This window comes from Pavona decussata, unplaced genomic scaffold, assembly GCF_977016875.1.
Source record: "Pavona decussata unplaced genomic scaffold, jaPavDecu1.1 SCAFFOLD_2, whole genome shotgun sequence".
NCBI classification, from domain to species: Eukaryota; Metazoa; Cnidaria; class Anthozoa; order Scleractinia; family Agariciidae; genus Pavona; species Pavona decussata.
Genome location: NW_028145426.1, coordinates 982680 through 1010002, shown reverse-complemented (window position 1 = coordinate 1010002; position 27323 = coordinate 982680). Strand labels below are relative to the sequence as shown.

The 27323-nt window shown below is 39.5% G+C and overlaps 3 protein-coding genes across 4 annotated transcripts in view; 2 read left to right on the top strand and 1 right to left on the bottom strand.

The window, feature by feature from the left end:
* LOC146489888 (hsp70/Hsp90 co-chaperone CNS1 homolog) overlaps nucleotides 1-27323 on the top strand; it is a 187430-nt gene that overhangs the window by 137085 nt on the left and 23022 nt on the right. The gene's annotated exons all lie outside the window — the stretch shown is intronic.
* The window catches only part of LOC146489889 (short transient receptor potential channel 5-like), a 40444-nt gene that overhangs the window by 3872 nt on the left and 9249 nt on the right, over nucleotides 1-27323 (top strand). The window contains exons 4-14 of one of the 2 annotated variants that reach the window (XM_085114125.1): nucleotides 3618-3674; nucleotides 6737-6885; nucleotides 7350-7544; nucleotides 8238-8433; nucleotides 10271-10553; nucleotides 11891-12244; nucleotides 15253-15279; nucleotides 16468-16660; nucleotides 19324-19473; nucleotides 20928-21006; nucleotides 27152-27273. In XM_085114125.1, coding sequence (XP_084970251.1) covers nucleotides 3618-3674; nucleotides 6737-6885; nucleotides 7350-7544; nucleotides 8238-8433; nucleotides 10271-10553; nucleotides 11891-12244; nucleotides 15253-15279; nucleotides 16468-16660; nucleotides 19324-19473; nucleotides 20928-21006; nucleotides 27152-27273 — 1805 coding nt within the window. The remainder of the gene's footprint in view (nucleotides 1-3617; nucleotides 3675-6736; nucleotides 6886-7349; nucleotides 7545-8237; nucleotides 8434-10270; nucleotides 10554-11890; nucleotides 12245-15252; nucleotides 15280-16467; nucleotides 16661-19323; nucleotides 19474-20927; nucleotides 21007-27151; nucleotides 27274-27323) is intronic. The other variant, XM_085114173.1, reaches the window with a different exon arrangement.
* On the bottom strand, nucleotides 23-1390 carry LOC146489890 (uncharacterized). Its single transcript, XM_085119772.1, has 4 exons — nucleotides 1221-1390; nucleotides 982-1102; nucleotides 780-884; nucleotides 23-635 (listed from the first exon to the last, which is right to left on the bottom strand). Exons 1-4 carry the CDS (start codon nucleotides 1349-1351, stop codon nucleotides 528-530), a joined length of 465 nt encoding a protein of 154 aa, XP_084975898.1. The 5' UTR covers nucleotides 1352-1390; the 3' UTR covers nucleotides 23-527.

The following is a 27323-nucleotide window of genomic DNA, read 5'->3' as shown; positions in this document are numbered from 1 at the left end:
CAGGAAAGCGCCTAAATTAAGGGTACTTCCTGGGTTCGATAGGGTGAAAAAGTGAAAAAACATTTTTTCGACCAAATAGAATTTGGGGATTTTATCTAACATTTACTGAAAAAAATTTGAAAAGTATTAAAAAAACAGCGCGAGATATTTAGGAAAACGTATTTCCATATAAAAGTAAATAATAAAAAAGGTATCATAATCTTCTTAGTGCGAGACGACCCAGAGGAATTTTTGCGGCAAAACGCTTCATCCAGGAGCTCTTATTTCAGAAATAAGCATATTTTGTTTACATCTCGCCTGCAGAAAATTTGTCACTTCGAATTTTATATTCTTCGCGCGTTCCACATGGAAAAGTCATCAAAAAACGAAAAGAGCCTGTGGATAAAATCCCGGAAGAAGCCAGGGCCTAAGAAAAAGGGAAAGATAGGTTTCAGCGAAGATCGAAAACGTGATCTTGCAGAGAGCGACAAAGGCTCTTGGTTTGACCAAGAAACTCTAGTCGACGTTGAAGGTTCCGTCGAAGGTGATCACGAAGAACTGGAGCAGCGGCCTTCAACTTTATCCACTGTTATTGGATCAAGTACACAGAGGTCGATTGCCGTGCAAAATTCCTGCAGGGTAACTTTGAAAGCCTCCTGTGAAAATGTATATATATATAAAAAATTCACCATTGTGTATAGTTTTGATACCAGCATAACTCCAACTCCAAGATCTATTTTATTTGATAAAAAGACCAGAATAAAGATAAGGAAATTTTGGGTTTGTTGTGGCAGACAAACCTCTCTGATCTCCCCCTTGACATCTCCTGGAACGACTTTTCTAATAAAATTTAGCACAACCTCCGGAAATGCATATTCTGCATCCTCTGGGCCGATTTCTTTCTTCTGCAGCGAGATAAAACCAAATAACGTTTTACTGCGCATTTGTAATGAAACATTGGCATAAAATCAGCAAGAATTAGACCGATGAAATAGAACTCACCAGAAGTGCATGAGCCCACGTGTAATACTGGAGATAGCGCGTTCTGCGTGGCCCTTTCGCTCGCTTTTTGCTCCGCTCCACGCTATCTTCAAGATTTCGTACGAAGAAATCACCATCGTACCTAAATAAAAGTAAAAATGCGATTTTCTTTCATTATACATTTCCTTTGACACGAAATGAATAATCTCTTTAGCTTGAAGCGTAAATTACATTACACGCAATCAAAACGAACAACCTACCCAATAGATTTCATCTCTGATATCAGTGCACTCCTCAAACTCTCCGCTGACGCGCTCTCGGTTTCGTTAGCCTTGGTTTTTCCCCGTTTTCCTGGTTGATTTTTACGTTTTCCTTTCGCCACTTTCCCCATTTCGCTCGATCACAACAGCGGAGTCTAAAACGTGTCTGCAACGCGATACTTTTGCCACGAAATTCTGTGCCATTGTTGTTGACGCCATGGGGTCCTGTTGCTCGATTGGCTCGCCACGTAATGAGGTGTCATAATCTCCTGTGGAGGCCGGGCTTGTTTTTCGTGCAAACCTTTATCGAGCGAAAACTCGCACTTGAATTTTGGCAGAGTATATATCGACTTTGAACGAATTAATAGGGCATGTAGTTTTGACGGATTTTCGTGAAATTTGGCCAGAAGATTTGAGGGATAATGACAAACAAAAAGATGTCAGGGAATTTTGATTTTCAAAATATTTTTCCCGTGGCGACTGTTTACGCAACACGCCTCAAATATTTTCTGCTACTCAAACTTTAGACGTGGATATCTAAATAACCAATCAGAATTTCGAAAAAGCCTGACACCTTTTACTTGATTGATGCCTTGTGAATAACACTGTGCAGCGATTTCGTTCTTCGAGCAGGGTTCGATAAGCGATTAATTCAATGGAACGACCATCGGTCCATTCGAGGTTCTACTGGTTCTTGGCACTTAAAAAAGGAAAAGATCGCTAAATTTTATTTTTTATAGAAAACTACATTTATTAAGCTGTATAATGATATATAGTTTGTTAAAGGTTTATAAAAACTTGCGCGCGTACGAATTTTTTTCCAAAGGACACCCGCGAACCCAGGAAGTATATCCTTAAGTAAGAAGTAATTAAAACCAATAAGGGAGCACTAATGTGATCTAAAAAAACAAAAGTTATAATAAGAAAAGTAATTTTTCTTCATTTTAAAAAAGGGATTTTTCATTTTCTGAAAAAAAAAAAACCTGTCTGCCCAAAATTGGTTGCCATGTAGCATCAAAGTCACGATTTTTAAAAAGATCACGATATTTTTAAATTTGCAATACATGTTTTGATGTCAATCACACCTTCGTCAGTTACAAAAAGTATTTGAAAATAAGTTTGAATTTATAACAACCTATAAAAGCATGCATAATTTACTAAGCGACGACATCAATTTTTTTTCAGCTAACTTCCCTGAATAGTCCTGAAGTTTCATGCCTTTGCGCAAATATCAAAAAGAAAAATATATTCTCTTAGTCGCCGTGGGCAGAATCCCACCCTCCCATCCGGTCTAGATAGGGTTAACGTCCGAAGAGTTTCTACAATATTTTTTTTCTAACATCACACTTACATGAGACACATTTAACACACTTCTCAGTATAAACTTTTAACGATGAAATCCTTCGAATGTTTATCCCGGCTTGTTGAGATAAAAGTAGCTGTAAGGCCCTGTGAAATGATCCACCTCCCACCTACCCCCCCCCCCCCACCCATCACAACCACCACCACCACCACCTCCCGTGTTACCCCGGCTTAATTTAACTTTTTTCTTCAAACCGTTCTACCATCGGTTTACATGAAGTGTCTGAACTGATTGATAATTCATCAGGAGAAAACAAAGGAAATCACAACCGTGAAGGAAATTTGGAAATCGTAACAATTTGCTTTGAATTTCTTAAAGAATTACTAATGAGAAGCTACATCAACACTCGAAAGTGTGTTTCATCCCATTTCGGGTAGGCGAGACAACTTGGTGGGGGGGGGGGGGGGGGGATAAGAAGTAAGGATATTCGTCTTGTATCTCATTTAAAAGAACGTGCCAAAAGGAGTACTTTATTCGCTCTAGAGGCAATTTATACATTTCTGTCTTGAAAAAGGCCAAAAAACGATCTAGGAACACAGTAGGCAACACGACATCTTTCAAAGTTTTTAATCCCAGCGTGTTGAGATATAAGTAGCTCTTAGTCCCTGTAATGTACCCACCCCAACCCCGTGTTACTACGGCTTTTCAGTTATTTCTTTAAATAGTTCGACCAACCGTTGACATGAAGTTCTTAAACTAATTAATATTTCATAAATAAAAACAAAGAAAATCGTTACCGTGACGGGGGTTTTGCTTTGGGCGAAACAACCCGGCGGGAGGGGGATAACAAGTGAGGATATTCTTGTTGCATATGAAAAAGGCCATAAAACGATCGGGGAATACAGGAGACAACATTTTCAACATTTTCGTTAGTCACTTTATTTAGTTTAGCTTCGTTATTATGGTCGACTTTAACCATTTTCATTTACTTTTTTCTTATCTATTTATCTTTCTTGATTATTTAATATTCATGAAATAAGTTATTACTTCTTTGTTTGTATTTTTTGTTTATTTATAACGTGTTGGAAACAAAGCTGCTTCTGAGCCTGAGAAAGAGGAAAGTGGGACTCTCTCAGAGTTCGCTACACCAGGTTGGTACTCATTTTTAATTCTTCTTCGCTATCTTGGATAAATACAAAAGTCAATAAACAAGTAGATTAAACGTGGGAAGTGTTTCTACAATATTTCTCTTCTAGTATCTCACTTACATGAGATACATTCAACATACTTGTTAAGGTGGCCGAACACAGTTTGCGCGCGCTTGACAGGTTCATTATTTTAATGATGATAGGAAGCGCGTGCTAGGGTTGTGGTAAGCAAAGTATGGCGTCGATAAAGTGATCCCTTAATTTTATATCAAACGGATCAAAAAATTTGAGTTTTGCTTTTAAGATAATCTAGTGTCTCGTTTATGAAACCTTTTTCTTTCATCACCGAACAAAGGAAGCGATTTCACGAAGAGCTAAGCCTTTTTGCACGCTTTTGATCTTTGGTGTGAAAACCTAATTAAAAGCCACGCATGTGCACTTGACCAAAAAGCTATGTCAGGTTGTGTTAGTGGAAAAGAACTGTTTTCTAAGGAACCCCTCGTTAGAATTTCGTGAAATTTAACAAAACCGTAGTTCTCTAAAAGCGTAACTCGCCCGCAAACAAAACTCCAAATCTGATAGAGGGAATCTTCATAAAACATTAAAGTGCAAAACGGATATTTACACAAAATCCCTCTGTTAAAGTTACATGAAAGCAATGTCACTATGTCAGTATTTTGTGAGTTTTTCTGGAGACAAAAAAAGGGAAATAAAAAACGAGTGCATATTCTAAAATTTAGGGAAAACTGTTGTTTGTAGACGGCCAAATAGCTGGCTGCGTTGCCATGGAAGCGGGACCTAGCTCAACAACAAGTATTAAAATTCATTCCTTTTTAGTTGATCTTGCACCACACCAATTTCGGGCACCCAGAAGTACGTAGTTTCCAAATAACGCTTACTAACAACTGTAAAATAGAAAACTGTCTTGACGGCCACCTTAATACAGACTTTTTACGATGACATCTTTCGAATGTCTTTATCTTAGCTCGTGCCCCCGTATTAACCTGAGTGGCTTTTCACTTATTTCTTCTAACAGTTTTACCAACTATTTACATAAAGTCCTCAAACGTATTAAAAAATTCATGAAGAGAACACATAGGAAATCACTACCGACAAGGAGGTTTGGAAAAGTTATTCTAATTATCATCAAATTTGGTTAACTTTTGCTTTGAATTCTTCGAAGATCTATTGACGGTTTGATAAGCTATATCAAACACTCGAAAGTGTGTTTCATCCCATTTCCAAACGTCTCAAAGTTGATTCCAATAACTCGGCTGCGCCTTGTTTTTTCAAACCACTTCCCGGTGTTTGAGAATTGGATGAAACACTCTTCCCCATATTTGATATTATACATCTCAAACTGGTCTCGGGTGGGCGAGACAACCCGGCGGTAGGGGGTAAGAAGGGAGGATATTCTTCTTGTATGTGATTTACAAGAACGCATTACTTTATTTGCTCTAATAAAACCTGGTCTATTTTCCACAAAGTAGGTCTACATTTAACATTTTTCATTTTTTTTTTTCGATCTCTTAAGTCTGTAATAACAACATTTTGGAAACATTTTAAGAGAAAGGTTGGGGTTTAAAAAGTAACGTTACGTTTTCGCGACTGTATGTCGACATTACGTTTGAACGTGATATATATAAATTTATGCAATGAACAGTGTAAAACTCGCGTTGTGATTGCTGTAGCGGAGTTTGTAATTAGAGCACAGACGCACGATTGACGTCATCGAGTGGTGTGACCGGCGCAAGTGATCAGAGTCTAGAGTCCAGCCAGAGTGACTGGTCAACAAAGTTTTGCAAACTGTTTTGGCGAGTAGCGGACAAACATAGGCAAATTTTCGCAGGAAAGGAAAACTGCCCGATAAAAAATTGGACAAAGACCGTTGAGAGTGATCTCAACCAGGACAAAAAAGCTAGAACTTTGTTGTAACGTGAAATAGAAGCAAATATTTGACAAAATATGTCTCCGATAGAAATCCGGTAATGGCGAGTAATCGATTACAAATCGCAGTGAAGCGACTTACATGTTGTAATATTTTGGGATCAGAATTTCGTTTTGAAATAAAGGTTAGTTTTAAAATTATTTCTAGTGGAATTTTTTCGGATTATACTCTTATTTAGAGGATCGCAATTGCATGTGTGTAGTAGTCTAAAACTGAGTTTGCTGGAAAGTTTTTGACTCAGCTCAGGGCTGAGGTAACTCGATTCCCGCTCAAGAAATGTGTTGAAATGTCTTGATTGTTGTATAAAACAAATAGATTTCATTTTTCCGTGGGTCTGTACTTTGATAACGCAGAGAGGACGTCAAAACGTGGTGAGAACATCAGTCACGCTACTCGCCTGCGGCTTGTAGCGTACTTCTTTGTTCTCACCACGTTTTGACGTCATCTGTGCGTTATCAGAGTACAGACGCACGGCAAAAAGAAATCTATTTGTTAAGTATTGAAGAGTGAAAATTAACCGGGATAATACATATAGAAACATTATAATTACTTTCAAAAACATATCAAAACGTCATGTAACTATGGGAATTAGCTAGCCCTATACTAAAGCAGGCCCGTAGGCAGGTTTTTTGGCGGGAGGGTGCGATCCAACGAGTCGACGGACCAAACGAGCGCCGGAGGCGCGAGCCTCTAGGCTCTAGGGCCAGTCAAAAGAGCCTTTGTGTCATGCTGGCCTTGTTAAAAGTGTGTAGCAGTCTTAGAGCACTTACACGTATTTCGCATTCGCCACTAATGGTTAAGATCGTACAGCAAATCTTTAGCAGGACGTAAAGATTGGGATACATGACTTTATCGCACTTTATCGACCGTCGTGGGAACTTCATATTTGGGCGGGAAAACTTCAAATTTTGACAACAGAAATATACAATCTATATTTTTTATCAATTCACATTTTTTTAAATCGTTGGTCAACAAAAAAGTTGACCTCCGCAGCCTGTGGTACGCGGGCGCACGCGTCGCATCCCCCTTCCCTACGGGCCTGTGTAGATATCTTTCTAAATGCAGGGAAGGGCCATGGCACATATTCTCTGGTAACTGCATATTGTCTACGTTCTAGAAAACGCAAACCGACAAAGAAATAGAAAGGAAACTGAAGACGACTTGCTGCATATCGTAAAGAATGGAGAATTTGGGGAGATTGAGAAAGAAATTACACCAATGGCATTAAAATGTTGCAAATCCAACGCCTTGCTCATGGGAATGAAGGTTAGTTTAACGGTCACTTTTAGCGAGTCGTGTCACAATTGACTCAATCCTTGGACCGCTGTGGAAACCAAACCCGCAGAATGTCGCGTTTCTTCATCGATTAGTTTGCCATCATGAGTAAGTTGTTCAATGGCCGAGAACTCACGTTCAGCTAAACCTCCCCCCAAACTAAAAAAAAATTCAAAAGAACGGCATACAGTAAGCAGGATGGCGGTATGTATGAGAGGTATTAATTAGAGCCACTGAAATATTTAAACAATGCATCAGTCTCCTGTTTGTATCCAGTCTCGTATAGTGCTCTTATTAAGCAGGAAATCCAATTTTTCAATTGTAAAGTATCACACTTTGCTTTGACTATTCTATAAAAGGTCGTTTAAATGGGAAAATGCTGAAAGGATTACATACAACGAGAAAAGAGGTTGGTGCTATCTGTTCCACCCTTTACACTCTCTTTTGACTTTCAGGTAAACTTCGAACTTCGAAAAATGGCCGACAGTAAGGGACCCGATGAAGAAAGATTCAATCAGTTGGCGACTTCTGTTGAGAAGTACACCAGTTTTTTACTTGATCCACTGAGAGCTGATGAGCGCAGGCGTGAAGAATTTGGAGACGCTTTGGATGCTATCTTGGACGAAGCCATTGAGCTAGAACAGAAACAGGTAACATTGAAACAAAGAGGTCAATCTCATGTGGTGAGCTCTTAACAAGGTATAACATTCCGGATTTAATTAAATTGATAAAGAACGAGCCACAAAGGGCACTGCTTACAAGATTTTAATTACAACATGCAGAATGCATTATTTTGTTAGCCGTCTTAAGAGTGAGAGCCATATTGCACGATTCGGATTTTGACTACTCTAAAACGCACCCGGAAGAGTCAATGAATAATCATCCAATGACGAAATCTCTCAATATATTTTTGAGGAGTTCAGTCCATATTTGATGATTCCTAGACAAACTGAGTTAAATTTCTGACAGATTTCAAATAAATAAAATGGTTCGAGTCTAAGCAGTAATCTCCCTTGCATAATCGTCCGTCTGAAAGTAGCTGAGTCTTTAATTAAAAGTAAATGTAACATAGCTGGTGTGACAGCCCACTTAGGTGACTCAGGCAATCATCCTAAAGTCCGGGTAGGCTGATGAAGACATATTCATGTCAACATTTCAATGCGTTTTGTAAAAGAAATGAAGTTAAAGTTGTTCCGGGCCCACATTTACTCGCTCGGCTCGTTAGGACAAATTTAATATTTCAAGTCGCGTGGGCACTTCCCTAACCCGTTTCCTCTTGTCCGAATAGGGCCAAAATATTCAAATTTCATGAACATGACTTTTCCTTTTAATTTTGTCTGCAGTTCTTTGCCCATCCAGTCATATATTCTGAAATGAAACGTAAATGGTATGGCCGCGATTTTATAACGAGCGGATTAAATAACTGGCGACTGCTGATCAGTATGTGGTGTGTATTTGATCTCGTGTTTTCTCCAATCCTGTATGCTTTGTTTTCATTGATTCGCATTCATCGGGGACATAAGCAGAAAAGAAGGCAAGGTAAGCGATAGAAAAAAAGATTAAATGATTTTTCACTTGACAGCTATCTCGAACAGTAGGCAATAACAACGCATGTTTCTTTGAATTCGCAGATGATGTAAAAACGTGGTAACAAAAGCAGAACAGGGGGGGGGGGGGGAGGATGGGGCAGTGGTGAACGCACTTTCCCGGTAAATTGTTACACCGCTCCATAAGTGGGATGAGTTTATCTTTTCTTCTTGTCCTTGCTTCGAGAGATTTTTCTCCGGGTTCTCCGGTTTCCCGCTCTCCTCAAATTAGCACTCCGTGCTAAATAACGTTGAGACGTAAACAGACCGATTTATTCATTTAAAAACCTAAATAATTTGATGAAAATGAGTAGCTTGAGTGATGCTCTTAGTGTAATACATTTTTAAGTTTTTCAAGTTGTTGTAGAAGCTCTATTTGTGAGGGTTGCTGATTCAGACTGGCTTCATTAGAGGGCTGGAGTGAATAAAGAGATCACATACGACATGTGTGCAGGATAAAACCCCATAACCAACCATGACATACAAAGTAGAACGTCCAGTCTAAACATATCATAAATACTTTTTCCTAGCTACTGGTTACAAAGTTAAAGGAGTCAATATGGTGTCCCACAAGGAACCTTATTGTTTACACTTTCTATAGCACCTCTCTTAGATGTGATACATGCCTACGATCTAATTGCATGTTCTATGCTGAAGACAGCAAGTATGTTAACCCCTATCATCCGGGCGACGCGCTTGTTAGCGTCAGTGTGTTGAGTATATTTTCTCATGGAACACTCATAATGTGCATAACAGCAATCCTGGAAAGACTGAGGTCTTTCGCTTTTCATCGCGGTTTATGAACCAACAATCTGTTGGTGAAAGCATCAAATTTGCAGGAACTAGAGTTGATACTACAAAGAAGGCTAGAAATTTAGGTGTTGTTGTATAATAATTTGTCATTTAGCAGTCACATCAATAAAATTTGTAAAAAAGCTACTCTTGCACTAAGATCGATAGGACGCATTCGTAAATTTCTGTCGTATGACGGACTTAAAATGCTTGTCAATGCCCTTGCAATCTAAAGAACTTACACTGGCTTCCAAATGAGAAGAGGATTGAATTTAAGATTATCCTCATAACTTATAAGACCCTACGTGGCCAGTCTGCAGGCTACTTGAAGCCTCTAATTGACGTGTATTACCCGCTGCGAAATCTAAGATCAGTGTCTCGTTCACCACTCTGCCCTCAGAAAATTATAACTAACAATTATGGTGGCACAGCTTTTTCTTTTACCGCATCGAAATTATGGAACTCCTTGCCAGAGGATATCAAGAAAGCGAAGACTTGATTAAGAATGACTTTGAGAAGATGACGTAGAAATTTCATTATTAATTTTCATTCTGCACAGCCGCCTTCGTTGATTCACCATCTTGGATCTCTCGATGTCTCAAAAACCTCAGAAGGCCGCCCAAATTGTCTCAAAAATAAGAATAATAGAAATATTAACAACGAAAAACACAGAACACGTATTTTATTCCCCAACTCACAAGGATACGAAAAGTTATCATTGGTCAGTAAAACGCCATTAGGTAAACCAGCCTGTATCTCTTTCCCAAGAAAAAACCCGAGCAATAATGCCAGCTAGAACAATTTCAGTTTAGGGGCTACTATAACAGCACTACAAAACCAAAAATTCACTCGCAAGCTATGTGCTTGCTAAATGAATAACAACTTATGATAGTAAACCCTTAGTAGTTATTAGTATGTTTTGAGTTCGCTCAAAACTGAATTACCATTCCGCTTCTTTTACATTTGACAGTAACTTATATATTGATATTTATTTGTAGTGACACAGATTTATCCAATATGCATGGAGACTCCTTACTTCAAGTTTGTTCGTGATACGGTCAGCTACATAGTCTTGTTGGTCCTACATTACGCTATTTGTCTACAGCCATCAAGCGTAAGGTTTACCGGATTAGAGGTGACCATCCTCATTTTCTTCATTGGCCGCTGTCTGGTAGAAGGACAGCAGATCCGTGACGTTATGCAGCATCTCAAGAGACAAAGGGGCAATGGCGCTCAATCAAATATTACAGTAGCACGTAAAACGCTCTGGATGTACCAAAGGTAGATCTCTCGTATTATATATCTTTTTTTTGTGTGTGATTTTACATACTTTTAAGTTCCAAAATTCCAGTGACTTCCTGTTGATCTTCTGGCCCTTATTGAACCGTTCAACGTAGCAGCGTTCGTGCAACTTGTTTCGCCAAACGTTGCATGTTTGGTAGCAGAAATACATCTCAAAGTACAACTGGATTTTTAATCGTTCATGAAAAGTTCGCTTTTCTCTCTTTGTAATGAATTTTTTCTAGTTTCAGGCAAAAAGACGTGTGGCAGTTTTTGTAACTAGTGCGACAAATTTAAAGCGGCAGATTCGTCATTTTGAACTTCGCATTTTTTCACCTGACAGCCCGTGTAACAACATGTAACATGGCTGCGTATGTAATATTACTGGTGGGTCGAGTTGCCTGATGAAGGCCTGGCCCCAGTTGTTCAAAGAGTGGATAACTTTATCCAGTGGATAAATTGCTATCCAGCGGATAAAATATACCCCAACAAAAGCTTTTGGCAAGTTTTTCACACAATCCCACACTTGAATTAGACAGACGCTTCTACTTTATACACAAATAATTATTACAGTGCTAAATATAGGGAAATTCTTGCACGCATTTTATCTGCCGCATAGCGACCAATCAAGTGGATAAAATTAGCCACTCTTTGAACAACTGGGGCCAGCAGTATAGCGGTCGAAACGTCGCGATCCACAATTTTACAACTGCGCTTTTAACTTTTAAAGTAAACTTTAAGACAGAGTGTTAAAGCTTCTTCATCAATGAATACATTTTCCCCCTTTTCGGTTTTCTTATCCTTGAAGACTGGGAACTTTTCCCTAAAATTCTTCAGCTTTATTGTTTTCGTTATTGAACGCTTGACTGTACGTACAATTTGAAGTCGACAGAATAAATTATTTATCTGAAAAGGAAACCAGTCAATTTCTGCCATTACTCTTGCAAGACAGCGTGCGCTTCCCGCTTCCCGAAAATAGTTATAAAAAACAAACTTGGTGATCGAATGATAAACCAATTATTGAACTCGGTTATTGCAAAATATCGTGGTTTGTCAGTGGCGAGGAGATCGATTTCGGCTTCGGCAAATAATTGATCTGCGAGATATTTTGCTCAACCCGTCCGATATTTTTCTCAATCTTGTCAAATAATTGTTAAATACTCATTTTTTTCCCCCAACGACGCAACACCACTGTTTCTTTGGAAATTAACAATCGATCAATTGTTTGATTGATTGATTGATTGATTGATTGATTGATTGATTGATTGATTGATTGACTGCTTTATAGATATATATATAGTGACTGGTTCATTACAAGCTTGTGTTTACCTTTTCAGAGATTTATGGAACAGGCTGGACATTATCAGTCTATTACTTTACTTAGTGATACTGACGCTAAGAACAGCTTCGTTCATCACATCTGGGTCTGTGGAGAACAATCGTGTTCTAGCCATCGCTGGATACTTCTACAGTTTTAATACCTTGGTCCTCACGTTTAGAGTTTTTGGCCACGTAATGGAGCAATCGAAACACGTTGGCACCATCCAGATTGCCTTGTTTAGTATTCTCAAGGACGTTGGCACGATATTTTGGCAATTCACAGCTGCCATCTTTGCTTTCTCTATCGCCATAACAAAAGTGTACATGGCAGAGACATCTTTTGTTGCAAATGGACGTCACCGAAACGACATGTAAGTGTATATATTTTTTACGTTAGCTGGTTAGTGTCTATTTCATGGCAAACGCTAGCCTTATGCTTTTTGGATTCTTTTGAGTGATGCTCACCCGTTTTAATATTCATCGCCCCAAACATTAAAATTTTTCATTCTCAGAATCATCCAATTACGAAATTGTGTGTATCCTGAAAACTATTTTTTTCGTCATTCATAACACACTCAACAAAATTACTTGATTCGGATGGCATTCCATACGCGTTACTCCCCTGAGTATTTCTTGTTAAGATTGACGTACGCTACCCGAGCTTTTCTGAAGCCCAGTGAGGACCAAGTGACGTTTTTCGAAAATCACAATTCGAACGTGTCCCAAGGATTTCCCAAAATAATTAATAAATAAGTGTTATTTGCTTGCTTAAAGATTTGATCGGTTTAGTTTAAGGGAATAGCTTGGAAGTAACGGAGTGAGGATCGACGTTAATACTTGTTTGAAGTTCCTAAAGGTTCAACATCTTAGAAATAAGACAGTCCATTTCTTTTGCTGACTTATGGATTGAAACATCTTGGACGTAACCTCTACTCATAGTTTTTTTAATACATTATAAATAAAAAAATAATACGATCTCCTCGTGAAATTCCTGATTAACAATGCATATTTATGATTTGCCCTCTACTTTAATAACTTTTAAAGCATTACAAGTACCATTAGTAACGAGAGGGACGTATGATTCTAACACAAGAACACAACTTGGTCGACGATATTTCTTTGTGATTTGCTGTCATGAGCAGCTTTGAGCAGGAAAAAAATTCCACCCAGGAGTCCTCTTAATATTGTGCGCGAGATGTCATCGTATGCCAGGAAATGTAACATGAAACAGCCACAGAGTATTGTAGTCACGCAGTTTCATCTTGCGCTTTCGAGACAAACTCGTGCCTTGCGACGCGCAGTGTTTTCCGGAGTGGTATTGTATGATTTTCCACGGTCAACTACAAATTTTTCCATTGGTTTGCCTTCGTTTTCATAACATTTCCCGGCCCAGACTGTTACAAAGGAATGGAATTTTTTGTATTTATCGATAAATGCAGCGGGCAGCAATTTAATTTATTGAATAACAGCAGACCACTTCCTCTGCTCGGGGATTGACCTTTACACATGCATATTCGACTTGGTAAGTGGTATCTACCATAAAGCCGAGGAAAATAGTTCTTGGGTCATTCGTTTTTATTTACTTCACCTGGGAATGCGATGCTCAGATAAATCGACGCCAGCTTCGATAAAATAATGTACTTCTGAAATTGAATTGTATTAGTGTGAATTGTCCCAGCTTTGTCTGTCTTTGAATTTGGCTAACAAATTTCCTCTCAGCATTTAACGCAAGTATCATAGGATTGAAATGTCGAAAAGCAACGTATACGTTTAGGAATTAGAACGATATTTTGGAAGGATGTACCTCTTCAGACCATTGCCGAGAGTCGAAGTCTTGTTGAATCTTTGTTATTATGGCGGGAAACTGATCGAGGTTGGGAAACTCGCGCGTATTCGACATGGATTCACGATCATATAAAAGCAAGGCAAGGCATTGGTGAGTAGTGAAATTTGTAAATAGGCTATATCAATTTTAAGATTCTGTTTTTTGAACTTATTGTATTGCATAGCTTGGCTCTTAGTCATTTATTTACTGCACTGTTTTTATCTACCGCGCGCCACATTAATTCAATCATCACCGCGCGATATTAATCCTGTTCTGCTTTACTTGGGTAGTCAGTTTTTATTGAACTGTTGTTATCTGTCGAGCAGACTGCTTTACTTGGGTAGTCAGTTCTTCCCAGAACTGTTGTTATCTGTCGAGCAAACTGCTTTACTTGGGTAGTCAGTTCTTTATTAAGCTGTTGTTATCTGTCGAGCAGAACATTAACCGGCTAACCTCGCGCGATGAACTCTAACTTAGGTTCTGCTTTAGCTTATCGAGCAGAATTCTCTGCTTCCACTTATTAATATCGCAATAACCAATTCTGCTCCACTTGGGTAGTCAGCTTTCTTTTCAGTGAGCTGTTGTTATCTGTCGGGCAGGATATTAATCTAGCTTATTGTAATATTCTGCTTTGTAATATTTTGCTTCTGCGTTGCGCATAGCTGCTCTGTCGAGTACAAATGTAGTATACAGTAACACTGCTTTGTAGTCCCAATTCTTTATAACTCTTTATTAGAGGAATACACACCTCGCACTCCAGTTTATCAACTATTTCTTTTTTCTTCCATTTTAGGGACGTCCGAATGCAACGCGCGGAGACGATCACTTTCTTTGTATCATCAATGTACAATTGTATCACTTTTCTTCTTTCTTTTTTTTGTAGAAAAATTTTGTTTAATGTGATTACAACGTTCACAAAAACACAGCGTCTAGCGCGGCTTGTGCTACAAAAATATTGTTACATTTTGCGCAGTAAATAAATGTCCCAAACTCTGTGCCGCCATTCTACTGCTTTTGGCAGGAATTGTTTGCGTTTGTTATTTGATTCGATGTTCTTTTAAAATGCTAAATCGCCCAGTTGCCTATTTTGAGTGGTTCATATTATATTAAGTCTGTGCCCTGGAGTTACTATTCGAGCAAAAGAACCATGTCTTACAAAAAGCGTAAGAACCTTCGTTACTGGTTACCGTTCGCGTGGATAAAACGAAAGCATTCCTCGCGCGTTCGATCTGCACAAACCACGATGTCTGGGATTCTGTTTCTCTCTGCGTGACTGCTGGAACTCCGCACGTGTGAAAAAAGACCATTCCGACCATGAATTATAACACGCAAAGGTGCAAAACGGTTTCTCTTGTTGCAGTTAATGATAAGCCATTGGTGATTTCAACTCACCGTAAGCTCATTAGCATACATTTTTTTCTTCACCTAAGCTCATCATGGTTGTAATAAAACGAGAATAGCTATGTTTGCCATAAAGGTAAAACGTTTGTATAGACATGACAGGTATAATTTTTAAGTAGCGGTTTTTTTAAACAATTTTTCACTTATTTTTAGTTTATGCAAGACATCTGGAATTTCATGGTAAGTACGCACGCCAAAACCATTTTCTTGGCACTTCAAGGTACTAATAACAACATAAAAGGATGTTTCGTACGCACCCAAAAACACATCTACGTTACCTCGCACGAACAAACTTATATGTCGTTTACGAGCAGTTAACGATCACGCAGCAGCTATGAGCATGTAATGAGCAGCTAGGAGCACACAGTGGGTACCTATGAAGACAAAACTAGCAACTTAGCACAAGTTTGCATTGAAGGCTTGCAAGTTCTCATAGTATACTTGGTGATGCCTATTACTTGACAACAGGTGCTCGTTACCTTCTTGCGGTTCACACGTATTCATAGGAGGAAAGGTAGTGATAAAGAGGAGACGGCATGTGGTGAGGTGTGAGGACAAGGGACGAGGACGGATATTGACGCGTGGTGAGATGGATTGGCGGAAAGGGAGGAGGAGTGATAGGGCACCCTCCTTTCCATTCCTTACCACTCATTTTCGAGAAGGAGATATGTAGACGAAGAGAGGGCATTATGTGGACTAGCGAAGAGGAGTTGTGAAGAGCTATGAGAGGGATTAGTAAGGACATATGAAGCCTGGGAGGGGTGGCGAGATTTGTCATGTATAAGAATGGTGAAGTGGATTGATGGGGTGGGGGGGGGGGGGGGAGGAGTGACAACGCATTAAAATAGTTTTTAGGGAGGGTGGAGAGGAGTAAGGAGCAGTTCTGTTTAGTGGTGACAAGAAGTGGAAGGAGTTGGAAATTAAGATAAATAAATAAAGTTATTTGCTATTGTTGTTGTTGAATATAATTATTTAGAGGAGTGTTGAGAAATGCGGAAGAACGGTGAGGGGTTGTGAAAGGAGTGAGGGTAAATGAGGAGGTGAGAAGGAATTGTAGGGGAGTGCTGAGTAGGAGTGTGGAGAAATGTTTTAGGAGAGGCAAGGAATGAAAAAGAATGAAGGGGAGAAGTAAAGAGGGGTGAGGTCGAGCAATTAGGAGTAAAAAGTTATGGGGAAGAGTGGTCAGGAGGAGTCACAAGAGGAGTGTGAGGGATCAGCCCTCACTAGGATGAGGATTTAATAGTTACATAAAATTAACATCTAAAGGCATCTTGGACGATAAAGGTAACACCATTAGTATGAGGGCCTTTGTCAATTATACTGTGGTTTTATTAGAATCATATTTTCTCAGCTTTGCTCAATTTATAGTTGGTGGATGATGATCACACACATGGGCTGGTCTCTGCTGGGTAGATCAGAGGACGTGGATGCTATGAAATCTGTGGATTTCCCTTCCGAAACCCTTGCCAGGATCCTCTATGCAGGATTTCTTATAATGGGAGTCATCCTTCTCATAAACATGCTGATAGCTTTGCTATCGAACACGTATCAGCGAATACAGGTAAGAGATTGATATACATAGAAACTAAGAGTGCAGTACACTTACTAATCTGCCTTTTGTAATTGAGCATAGCCAGTAAGGAGTGATATAAGGAGAAGGTAATACATTTGATTCCAAGCGCTCGCCAGAGTGTGACAGAGCTAGATAGGAAAATTAAACTGCATGGCTTAATTCAATAATAAATATAAACTTAAATGAGGGAGGTAAACACTTCACGGTATGATGAATACATTTAGCCTCGTGGCTCTCAGTGAAAATCACCCCAACATCCCAACAGTAACGACGCTCGTAATTTTCGAAAACAGCAGCCTTTGGTGTATGCTACTTCAGAGACGGGCAATTGCTCTTAGGACTTTGTCGAGTAAAACTTGACTGGGCCGTACTACTAGATCCCCCTTAGGGCACAAGATTCGTTAGGAACGGTGGTTGGCAGGTCTTCTTAAATTATCAGAACGTTGAACGTTCAAATAAAGCCAGTGGATTTTGGACAAGCTAATCTTTTCCACTGCGCATTTTCTCGTTGCATAGCCGTCAGTGCATAGACTTCGTAGGTACGTTGAAGGGGGTTCTTAATTTTGTTCAGCTACTAACAAATTCAAAAATATTTCCGAGCTAATAAACAAATACATTTAACAAAGAGAACATTAAAAAATATGAATTTTCTAAACTATTTTGAACTCTCAAGGGAACATATTATTCGAGATAGCGGGATCGCGAGGGTGGTGTAAAAGTTCACAATTTCAGTTAAATTTAAGTAGTATGCAAATAACAAACTAATTGGTGCTTCCAAGGTCTGACTTCTATCGACTCCCGATAACTGGAACCCTCGCCAACTTGAACCAAAATCGATTTCCCCTGGATTTCCGTCATACATTTACTATAATTTTACCCTCAATAACTCGAACCTCCCGCTAACTGGAAGCAATTTTTGTTTCCCTTCAGGTCATTTTCTATATAATTTTACCCTCGATAACTCGAACCATGCTTGTCAAGACGTGACAGATCATAACAAACAGTGCTGTGATCCAAAACGTTGAATTTAGTTTTGAGCAGCTGTGTACACTTTGTCTTTTTTTGAATTACACAAAACGTGTCAGTCCAGTTCAGGTTTAGTTGGTTTAGGGTAAGAACTACAGTGTATTGTATCTTCATAAAGCTTTGCTCCTTAACTCCTTCTTCAAAATATCAATAGATCTCTTGTGCTGCTTGAACTGCAGTGTGCATGGAACTTACATTTGTTCCCCATCACCACGGTTTTTAGCTGCCATGCTAGTCACCTCTACAGTACAGTAGATCTTCTAAATAGAAGATTGTCCTTACAAAACGGGATGATTTGCCTTTCATTAAATGTCCAATAACTTTGCCATCACGTTGCACACCAACCGATAGTACCCTTGCCGACGTCCTCATTTACAATTTTGAAACATTGTTCCATTTTCACTCGCATTCGACTTCTCTATAATTAACATTAATTAAACTGTACACTATAACAATGAAATACACAGTTAACACCGGTTTTTTCCTTATTTCCGGTAATTTGTTCTCAACTCCCGATAACTAGAACCTTTTTCAGTTTCCGTTGAAAGTTCGAGTTTTTTGGGACTCGCCTGTATATACGGCGTAGCACTTTAAGTGAACGAAATGTTTCTTATTAAGTCCAGTATATTTCGACTCGGCGGCTAATATCCTCTTCAACCTACGTGTAAATCAGAAATGTGATCTCAAGTTTTATGGAGACAGACCTTTTCAAGTTGCTGCTGCCAGATTGTAGATCACGTTAATTAATACCATTAGATCTATCCCATAATTTTAAGAGCAAGATAAAAACAAACATGCTTGAATGTAATTTACGTGGTGAATGTAATTTAATTTTAGAATTATGACGGGTCTTTTTAATTTTTACTAGCTGTAACAATTGTAAAGCGCCATTGACCACATGGAAATAGCGCTATTTAATTTATTTCTTGTTATTAACATTTATTATAATGGTAGCAATTTTTAAAAAGCCTACTGAGATTATTTTTAGAAAAAAATGTTCAGTGAAGATATTAAACCACGCAAAAAAGAAGACCCTTAGGTGCGCCCGCGGATTTGTAAAACACTCCTATTTGAAGAGAATTTTAAAGAACCCCGCGAAAAATTCTAGCAGGCTCCCTCCAGGGAACTTTATTTTCTTTACTTGTTATTGGGCACATCAACGACCTCCCACTCATTATAAATAGTTGTTCTGTTAAACGTAAGCCAACGACTCCTTGCTAGTAATTCAGTTGCCTCTACAGAACTGCGCTTTCATCCGACTGAGTTAAAATTGTTAACTGGCTTAATTCACAGCAACTTCTTTTGACTTAATTCTATTGAGTATAAGTAAGGAAATGCTTACCGGTACCCAGCAAACTGGATATCTTGATGTTCAAATGGGCCTTACATTGTCATGGAAGAAACACATAAGCAATTCTTTTCGCGGCGAGGCATGCTGGGAAGGGTACATTAGATCTTTTCTCCGTCCTCCTGTATCATGCCATACCATGCCAAGATTCCGCCCCTCTTTTACAATTGCTTAAAACCCGTTACCTGAACGATAGCATTTTTTTACTGCAGCCTCTAAGCGCTGCCTTAAGAACATGAATAACTACTTCGCCCTTTTTTGTTTTTATTTTTTCAAGGACAACTCGTTAAAGGAGTGGTCATTCAAAAGAGCGGTTACAATTCAGACATACGATGGATATGATCCAATACCAGTACCCTTTAACATCATCTACTTCGTCTTCAAATTGCTTAGGCTGGTGAAAGGAAGAGGCGAAAATAAGGGAATGGTAAAGTAGAACCATTATCACATTTCTCTGCAGCGTAAAGATTGGCGTAACCGTTGTTGCTCCCCATAGCTTTTAGACTGTTTCCTGTATTTCCTTTAACAAAGAAATGTAGATAAATTTATATTAAATTCGTATTAATCATTCTCCAAGGCAGTAAGGAAAATTACTGTAAAGTTCTAAAAGGTCGATAAAGACTCGCACCGACCAGAAAGCATTCCTAGAATAAACTGTCGCATTGGCGAAACCTAAAGCCTCTTATCTCTTGCGAGAATATCAGAGGCTTTCTCGATCTTCTGACCAGCAAACCCATAGCTGTAAGCTCAAAAGACCTCCTTTTAGGACTTATTTGGCATTCTGGCCACACTTGTAATCAAAGAAAAGACTGCAGTGGTAGTTTTATGCATGAATGTAAAGGGACGGAAACGTACGGGACGATACGTACAAAAACCCATAACGGGGATGGGGTCCCTGATCAGGAGAAATTGCCACATACGCAACCTACCAACCACAACAGTTGCTCGTTTTTCAAGGCAGACTATCTCACTGCATAAGGGCGTTTTTGTTTTTTGTTTTCCACGTTAGCCTTCACCCTAGCTTCATCCTTTCCCTTCCAGGCTCAAAAAAGATTCAATTAGACCGGGTTATTGGGGAGTGTTGGTCAAGTGGTTGGCGCGTTGGCTTTTTTAACTGACATCTATAGCCCTTGTCAAACGGTGCATGATAGTCAATCATAGTTGATGGTAGTCGATGATAGACTCGTGCGCTTGTTTGACCACCAACTATCATGCGCTATCATCGACTATCATTAACTATCATTCACTTTGAACGTGTTCAAATTCTTCACAAATCCTTCATGATAGTCGGTGACAGTTTTTCACGTTTGACCACGCGCATGATATGCGATGATAGTTTTTCGGTCCGCTGTTTTCTCCGCAGCGCTCTCTAGATTCAGTGTCCGTTAGGTCTTCGAGCAACTGAAGGAAAACGAACCAGGATGCTGCTGGCTTTCGCTGCAAAAAAAATTCATCCATTCGAAGTTTTGTTTGCGATGTTTACACTCGGCAGGTGCCTATACTAAAAGCTCACAGTAAACTATCGTCGTCTATCACGAGTTTCTTTGGGCAATTTGAACACGTGCATGATAGTTGATAATAGCTTATGATAGTTTTGACTACCATCGACTATCATGCGCTGTTTAATTTGACCAGGGCATAAGGGTTGATTGCTTGAAAAATGGTCGCTATAGTCATGTCCGGGTGGGATAATTTTAAAAATAGAGTATTCTTACATGACACCTGCGAACACTCAGTTAGACTAAGAACCGAGGTCTGACATCGTATTATGAGTAGGTAAGGGGGTGATAGGTATGAAACATGGTCACATCCTCTGAGGAAAGCATGTTAGTGCCAAAAATCGGACAGCACTGATCAACTGTTTTCCTTTTCTTTTTCAAGGACATAATGCTGGATGCTGTTGTCGTCGAGCTCGATAGGGAATACTCTGCTAAGCATGGAAATCACTTTCCTGTAACAGGTGACAACGTTGGTAGCTTAGCTCGAGGCGATGTGTGACTGTCAGTAACATAGTTTTCTTTCGTTATGAGCTAATACAATGAAGAGATTGCACAAGAAAGTTAACTGTCAAAAAACATACGTAAAAACGCAGAAAAAATCTACATAGAAGAATTTGGTTAATTTGTTAATTTGCTTACAATTAAATAATTTTCCCAACTACAAAACGGCGCTTGTTTGTTTTTTGGAATAATAGTCTGCTGAGAAAATAGATTTTCAAAGGTTTTAGGTCAAAAATTATTTGTGTGTGGACATACGCACATTTCTGATATTAATATTTCAAGAAGACATGAGTGTGTTTACGTTTTTTGAAAGACTGGGGTATGCAAACGTTTATGAGGTGATATTAAAAAGGTTCCCCGTATCTGACATTGGTATCATTATGCCCAGTGCTTATTGGCAGGTACATCTTAAATCTTCCACTGACACTCTGGTGTAATGCAAAGATTTTGTTTAATGGTTTTTGCAATAAGAGGTATACATTGCTTGCACGCATTTAAGTCGCGGATTAAAGTGAATTTCGTGATTGAACGAAACAGCACGCATCCTTCATTACAGATTTTCGATACCCTGTCTAGTCTTACATGTATCCCGACACACACTTTAGAGGCTATACTTTCCAAACGCCTTTGCCTCTCAGCGGGCGCGAAGGACTTTTTCTCTCTTTCAGGGTACCAAATTTCAGAGGCGAAATTTTCCCCGGGCGACGTTAGCCAATCGTTAGCTAAGTAAATAAGGAACGGCCAAAAAACTGGTTTCGGATGGCTAGGCTTCGTTGGCTGCTGTTGCTAGTGGTCGAAAACATGTGTTGTGGAATCGGGAATAACCACCAGGATACTAGGCAAAGCAAAGGGGGAGTTCTCAAATGAATCGACTCCTTCCTCTGGAAGAGAATAACTTGTTCTGTAGTGTCGTATATTAAAGAGAAAACAACTGTCAGGTGCTATTAAGTTGATGTTTTTTGCTCCGGAGGTCCACCCAACATTGCAAATTATCAACTTTTAGCGATAAATATCGTGTTTTTCTTAAAGACAATATCCATTTCCGGCAATGTGTAAACTAATTAACTTCTCAGAAAGTAGTGTTGCTTTATGATGTATGAGTTGTATGAAAGAGAATGGTCTCAACAGGTGGACGAGGCTTCGAGAAACTGTCAACAACACGTCCAGTGTGCTACGGTGTTCAGTGTCTTTGCGATTTTCATTGGAATCAAACGTTCCGTTTTTTGTGTGCTAAAATAAATTTGCAGTGATTTTAATGACTCAATGTATGTTTCAACACACGTCCCTGGTGGAAACTGAAGTCATTTTGGAAACTAACTCAGGAGAGACGAGAGCATCAGAAGGCAAGTTAGATGTTCGTGTTGAGCACAACAACCAGGTCAAGAACTTAACATTGTAAACGTGGTAAAAACAACAGGCCCAGCCTTGTTTGGAAGAGATTGGCTACACCAGATACGACTTCATTGGAAACACATCACAAAAGAACAGGAAGCGCAAGATACCAACAAGAAACTAGAAAGGCTCTTAGAAGAATATAAGAATGTGTTCCAAGATGAAATTGGCGCACAACAGTCAAAAAAGGCAAAGCTCACATTAAAAGAAGGTAGCCAACCAATCTTATGTAAAGTTAGCTACCATCCTAAATCCTCTAAATCAACTCCTTGGACAAAGCATGAGGTGGAATTGGAGCCTAACAATTGCGGACGCTTTTACCAAGGTGAAGGGTGTCATCACATCAGATCTGGTGCTATGCCACTATAATCCAGAGCGTCCACTGAGATTGGCTTGCGACGCCTCTCCTGTCGGAATTGGAGCGGTTTTTTCCACACATCATGGATGACGGTACAGAAACAACCACAGCCTATGCGTCACGTACCGTGACCAAAACAGAACAGAAGTACTCCCAGATCGATAAAGAATCCCTAGCCTCGGTACGAGGAGTAAGGAAATTTTGCCTTCTCCTATTCGGACGGCATTTTACACTGGTGACAGACCACGAACCCCTAATCTCAATTTTCAACCCAAAAAAACATGTAGATGTATTTTAAGATCATTTGGCAAAGACGATAGAACTGTTGCAAGTGAATTTAATCGTTTCTTTACGTCTGTTGGTCAAGTTGCTGTTGACAATATTAATTTACTTGCTAAACGCCTTCTTCTCTCGTGGAATTTTTCCTCGTTCTTGGAAATTAGCTGAGGTGTCGCCTATTCTAAAGGACGGTAATTACGAGGAACCCAACAACAATAGGCCTATCTCACTCTTACCTATTCTTTCGAAAGTATGTGAAAGGGTTGCACTTAATCAAGTTATCATTACCTAGTGTCAAATGAAACGGAAACTTCCTTAATACGAACAACTGGCGCTATCTTAAGTGCGATTAACGACAAGAAAATTACCGCCGTTGTTCTACTTGATATGAGCAAGGCTTTCGTCGACACCATAAATCATGGCATTTTGCCCAACAAACTGCTGGATATAGGAGTCTCGCCATCGAGCATTGCTTGGTTCACCAGCTATCTATCCGACAGACGACAAGTTGTGCGCATAAATTCCGAGTTCTCTGATCCTCTACCCGTTGTATCCGGCGTGCCACAAGGAAGCATTCTCGGACCCATTTTTTTCAGTATTTACGTAAACGATTTACCTCATGCTCCCCGGCCTTGCCTTACTAAGAGATACATGGATGATACCAAACTTTACATTTCCTTCCCAGCCCACGACTGGGTTAAGGCTGTTTCTGATATGAATGATGACCTTCTAAGAATTCGAAACTGTTCCTTCAAAAAGCCGTCTTCTCCTAAATCCATAAAAAAAACTAAGCTTCTAGTTTATGGTTCGGCTTTATGCGCCTTCTGGCGCGCGGAGATTTGATGATGATGATGATGATGATGATGATGATGATAGTTTATGGACGTCGGCAAAGGTTACAAAATCTCCCGGATATTCGTCTGTCCCTATTAGGAAAAGAACAAGCACCGGTGCACCTAGGCGTGACTCTTGACTCGAGGCTTACTTTTCACGAGCATATTTTTAAAACAATTTCTTCCTGCTTCTCAAGTTTAGCTTAAATCAATCGTGTCAAGTACGTTTTCGATAGATCGACTTTAATCACAATAATTAACACTGTCTCTGGCGTTTAGTAAATTGTTTTATTGTTCTTCCGTCTTGCCAATGCAGCAGATATTAATCTCCTCAAGCGTCAAGTGGTCCAGAACTTTGCAGCTCGGTTTATCTGCGGTACCACAAAATTTGACCACGATATCCGCTGCTAAAAGAACTGCGCTGGCTCCCTATATCTCCGTGACGCCGTGCTCGTATTTGAGTGTATGACTGGCACTGCTCCTACTTACCTCTTATCGAGGTTTTTAACACATGGTGAAGTAAGCGGTCGCACGACTTGAAGCTCTCAACTTTTGCAAATCCCCCTATTTAAATTTAGATCTGGACAAAGGACATCCTATTACCTGTAATAAGTCTGTGGCACAGTTTGAACAATTCCTTTAAACTCTGTAACTCTATTCTTATTTTTAAGAGTAAACTTTGAGCCAACTTATTCGCCGCTTTCCCTTCTAGTCTGTCTTAGATTTTACATAGTTTTTATTTTGTTATTTTGATAAGTCTTCTTATATAAACCATTGCATCATTGTAATTTTAAGATTTACTATCGTTTTGACGTATAATGTTTAATTATTGTTGTCTCCCTTTTCAGGGAGTGTCATTAAAGTTGGAAATGTAATACCAGCAATGACAGTAGCTCGTTCGCAACTTTATGCAATGTTCCTGGTAGGGTTCTAATGTGGTATCGAATACAAAAGCGCTACCCACTAGCGAATATTACTCGTAACGAAGAGAAAGCTAAGAGAAACCTGACCCAGCCGAAAGTTTTCAATTTTCACAGTTAGAGGTCCTACCGCTCAGCACAGGCATGAACCGTCAAGCAACCAACAGAGGACCAGCATGGTCACGTGCATTACTAACAGGTAAGGGTGGTAACTAGTGTTTTAGAAGGAACTGGAAGCATTTCATGGAAGGAAGATGATCTCACTCTACAACACGGCTGGCTGACATTAACATCACACACGATAGTCGGTTACTTGGGCTTTTCCTCCCTCAACTCTCAAAACTGAGAGTTATAGGCTATAGACAAAAGTAGAATGCATCGAATGTAACGAGACTTGGAAGAGAAGTAGGTGGATAAATTGCCTAGCAATTGGATATTATTTCATTGCATTTGACAGCTTTTGTGACGTCATAAATGATGTCCAAATTTCGCATCAGAATTAAAATTCAGGAAAATAATGTGAAAATGCTGTAGTAGTTATCGATATAGAATTTTATGATTTCTGGTGAAAACTCCATCTCAATCGGATAAAAAGGCGTAAGGTTACAGCTAATTAAAGAAATTCAAATTTCCCGCCACATGACCATATATGGTCAAACTTTAGGGGTATTTAAACGCGAAAACAATAAAAAATATCGTAACGGAGAAAGGACAAAGAACTACAAAGCTGCATAAAATCGAAATTGTACTTTCTTAACTTAGCATATGTGAAGATATGACTCGTATTTATCAACGATTTACGTCTTTATGACGTCATACTTTTGTCTATAGCCTATAACTCTCAGTTTTGAGAGTTGAGGGAGGAACAGTACTAGCAACCGAGCGTCGTGACAAGTACTAATACCACCAAATCTCAAAGCTAAGGTGCTACACAAACTCCATGAGGGCCGCGCTGGAGTCGTCTGAATGAAAGTATTAGCCAGAAGCTATTTGTGGTGGCCAGAGAGCGATAAAACAATTGAACAAGTGGGTAAGGAGTGCAACGGCTGTCGACTCACCAAGGATAATTTTGAGGGTGCCCTACTGCATGCCTGGAATGGCCAGCACGACCATGGCAACGCATCCATGTTGATTTTTTTTGCCATTCTTTAGAAGAATCGTCGTAGATGCCCAATTAAAGTGGCCAGTAGTGGTACTAATGACCACTACTACTACTGCAAAAACAGTTAAGGACTGGGAAGAATATTTCCCACACACGAGGTACCCGAAGAGCTTATCAACGATAACGGCCTCTAATTTACAGCAGATGAATTCAGGGTGTTCATGTGGAATAGCGGCATCAAACACCTTCAATCAGCCCCATACCTTTTAGCTACCAATGGGTTGGCAGAGCGCTTTGTTCAAACGTTCGAGCAGCACTAACCGAAAAGAAATCCATCTGTGTAAACTGGCAAACCTCTTAGTCGCGTACAGAACGACACCATATGCAACAACAGGGAAGAAGTGCTCAGTGCTGTTAATGGCCAGGAATATCCGGACAAGACTAGTTGTACTCAAACCTACCGTACGTGAGCAGCTGGAAAGCCAACAACAGGATCAACCAATGAGTTCAAACCACCACCCCCTCAGTGAGCTGTATGTAGGTAAAGTTTTATCGCCCGGGGCTACAGCGGGGGAGACATATGGATAGCATGCAGGGGTTATCACCAGATACAATTTAGCGACGACATATCGATCAATTGAGAGAATCAGCCATGAGTACAAAGCCCAACCAGGAACATCTCATGCCGGAGTCAGGCTTAGCAGCTCCTGTCACGCCCTCTGTAGTAGTCCTCTAAATTGAAACAGTTCAGAGGAAATGTTGGTTGCGGACAAACACACAAATGACAACCCAGCGAACACCCAAATAAATTACTTAAAGATATAGAACTTTAAATGAACTAAATTAAAAAAAAGAATAACCATGTGTGCGCAGAAGAATAACTTGAAAACGGTTTGTAAAATAATTGCCTGGATTAATTGGAAATCCTTCGGACAATGGTTGTTTTCTACTTGCATGGCAAAACTAATTTAATGAATCAGCTTTATGTGATCAATACAAAGAATCTATGGAAAATGTCTTTGCATTCAATTTTAAATTTATAAACTAAGGCATGTAAAGTACGAAAATATATATAAGAACGTATACTAACACTTGTGTAATGTCCGACATTTGGTTTCAAATGATGCACTCTAAGGAAAGAGACTGCTGTGAACCCCATTTAGTCATATTTGCGTCTAAAAACCGCAGAATATAATAAAATAACTTTCTTAATTCGTTTAGGTGAGGCGAAAGACGACCTTGTTGTTCGGGAAACAGGAAGAAACCGACAAATGGTCAGTCAAATTTTAAGTTCAACGTTTCAGTCCCAAGGGGGAGGAATCAAATGTTCTGGTCTGGACAAGGTAAGCAAAATCAGACACGATTTGTCAGGAGTTTTAATGTCATTGAAAGT

Bases quoted from the DNA above. Each gene is read 5' to 3' on its own strand.
- LOC146489890 (XM_085119772.1), bottom strand. From the start codon at position 1,351: ATGGGGAAAGTGGCGAAAGGAAAACGTAAAAATCAACCAGGAAAACGG. The intron at 1,103-1,220 runs GTAGGTTGTTCG...ACTTTTATTTAG, and splicing joins TCAGAGATGAAATCTATTGG to GTACGATGGTGATTTCTTCG. The intron at 885-981 runs GTGAGTTCTATT...ATCTCGCTGCAG, and splicing joins CGTGGGCTCATGCACTTCTG to AAGAAAGAAATCGGCCCAGA.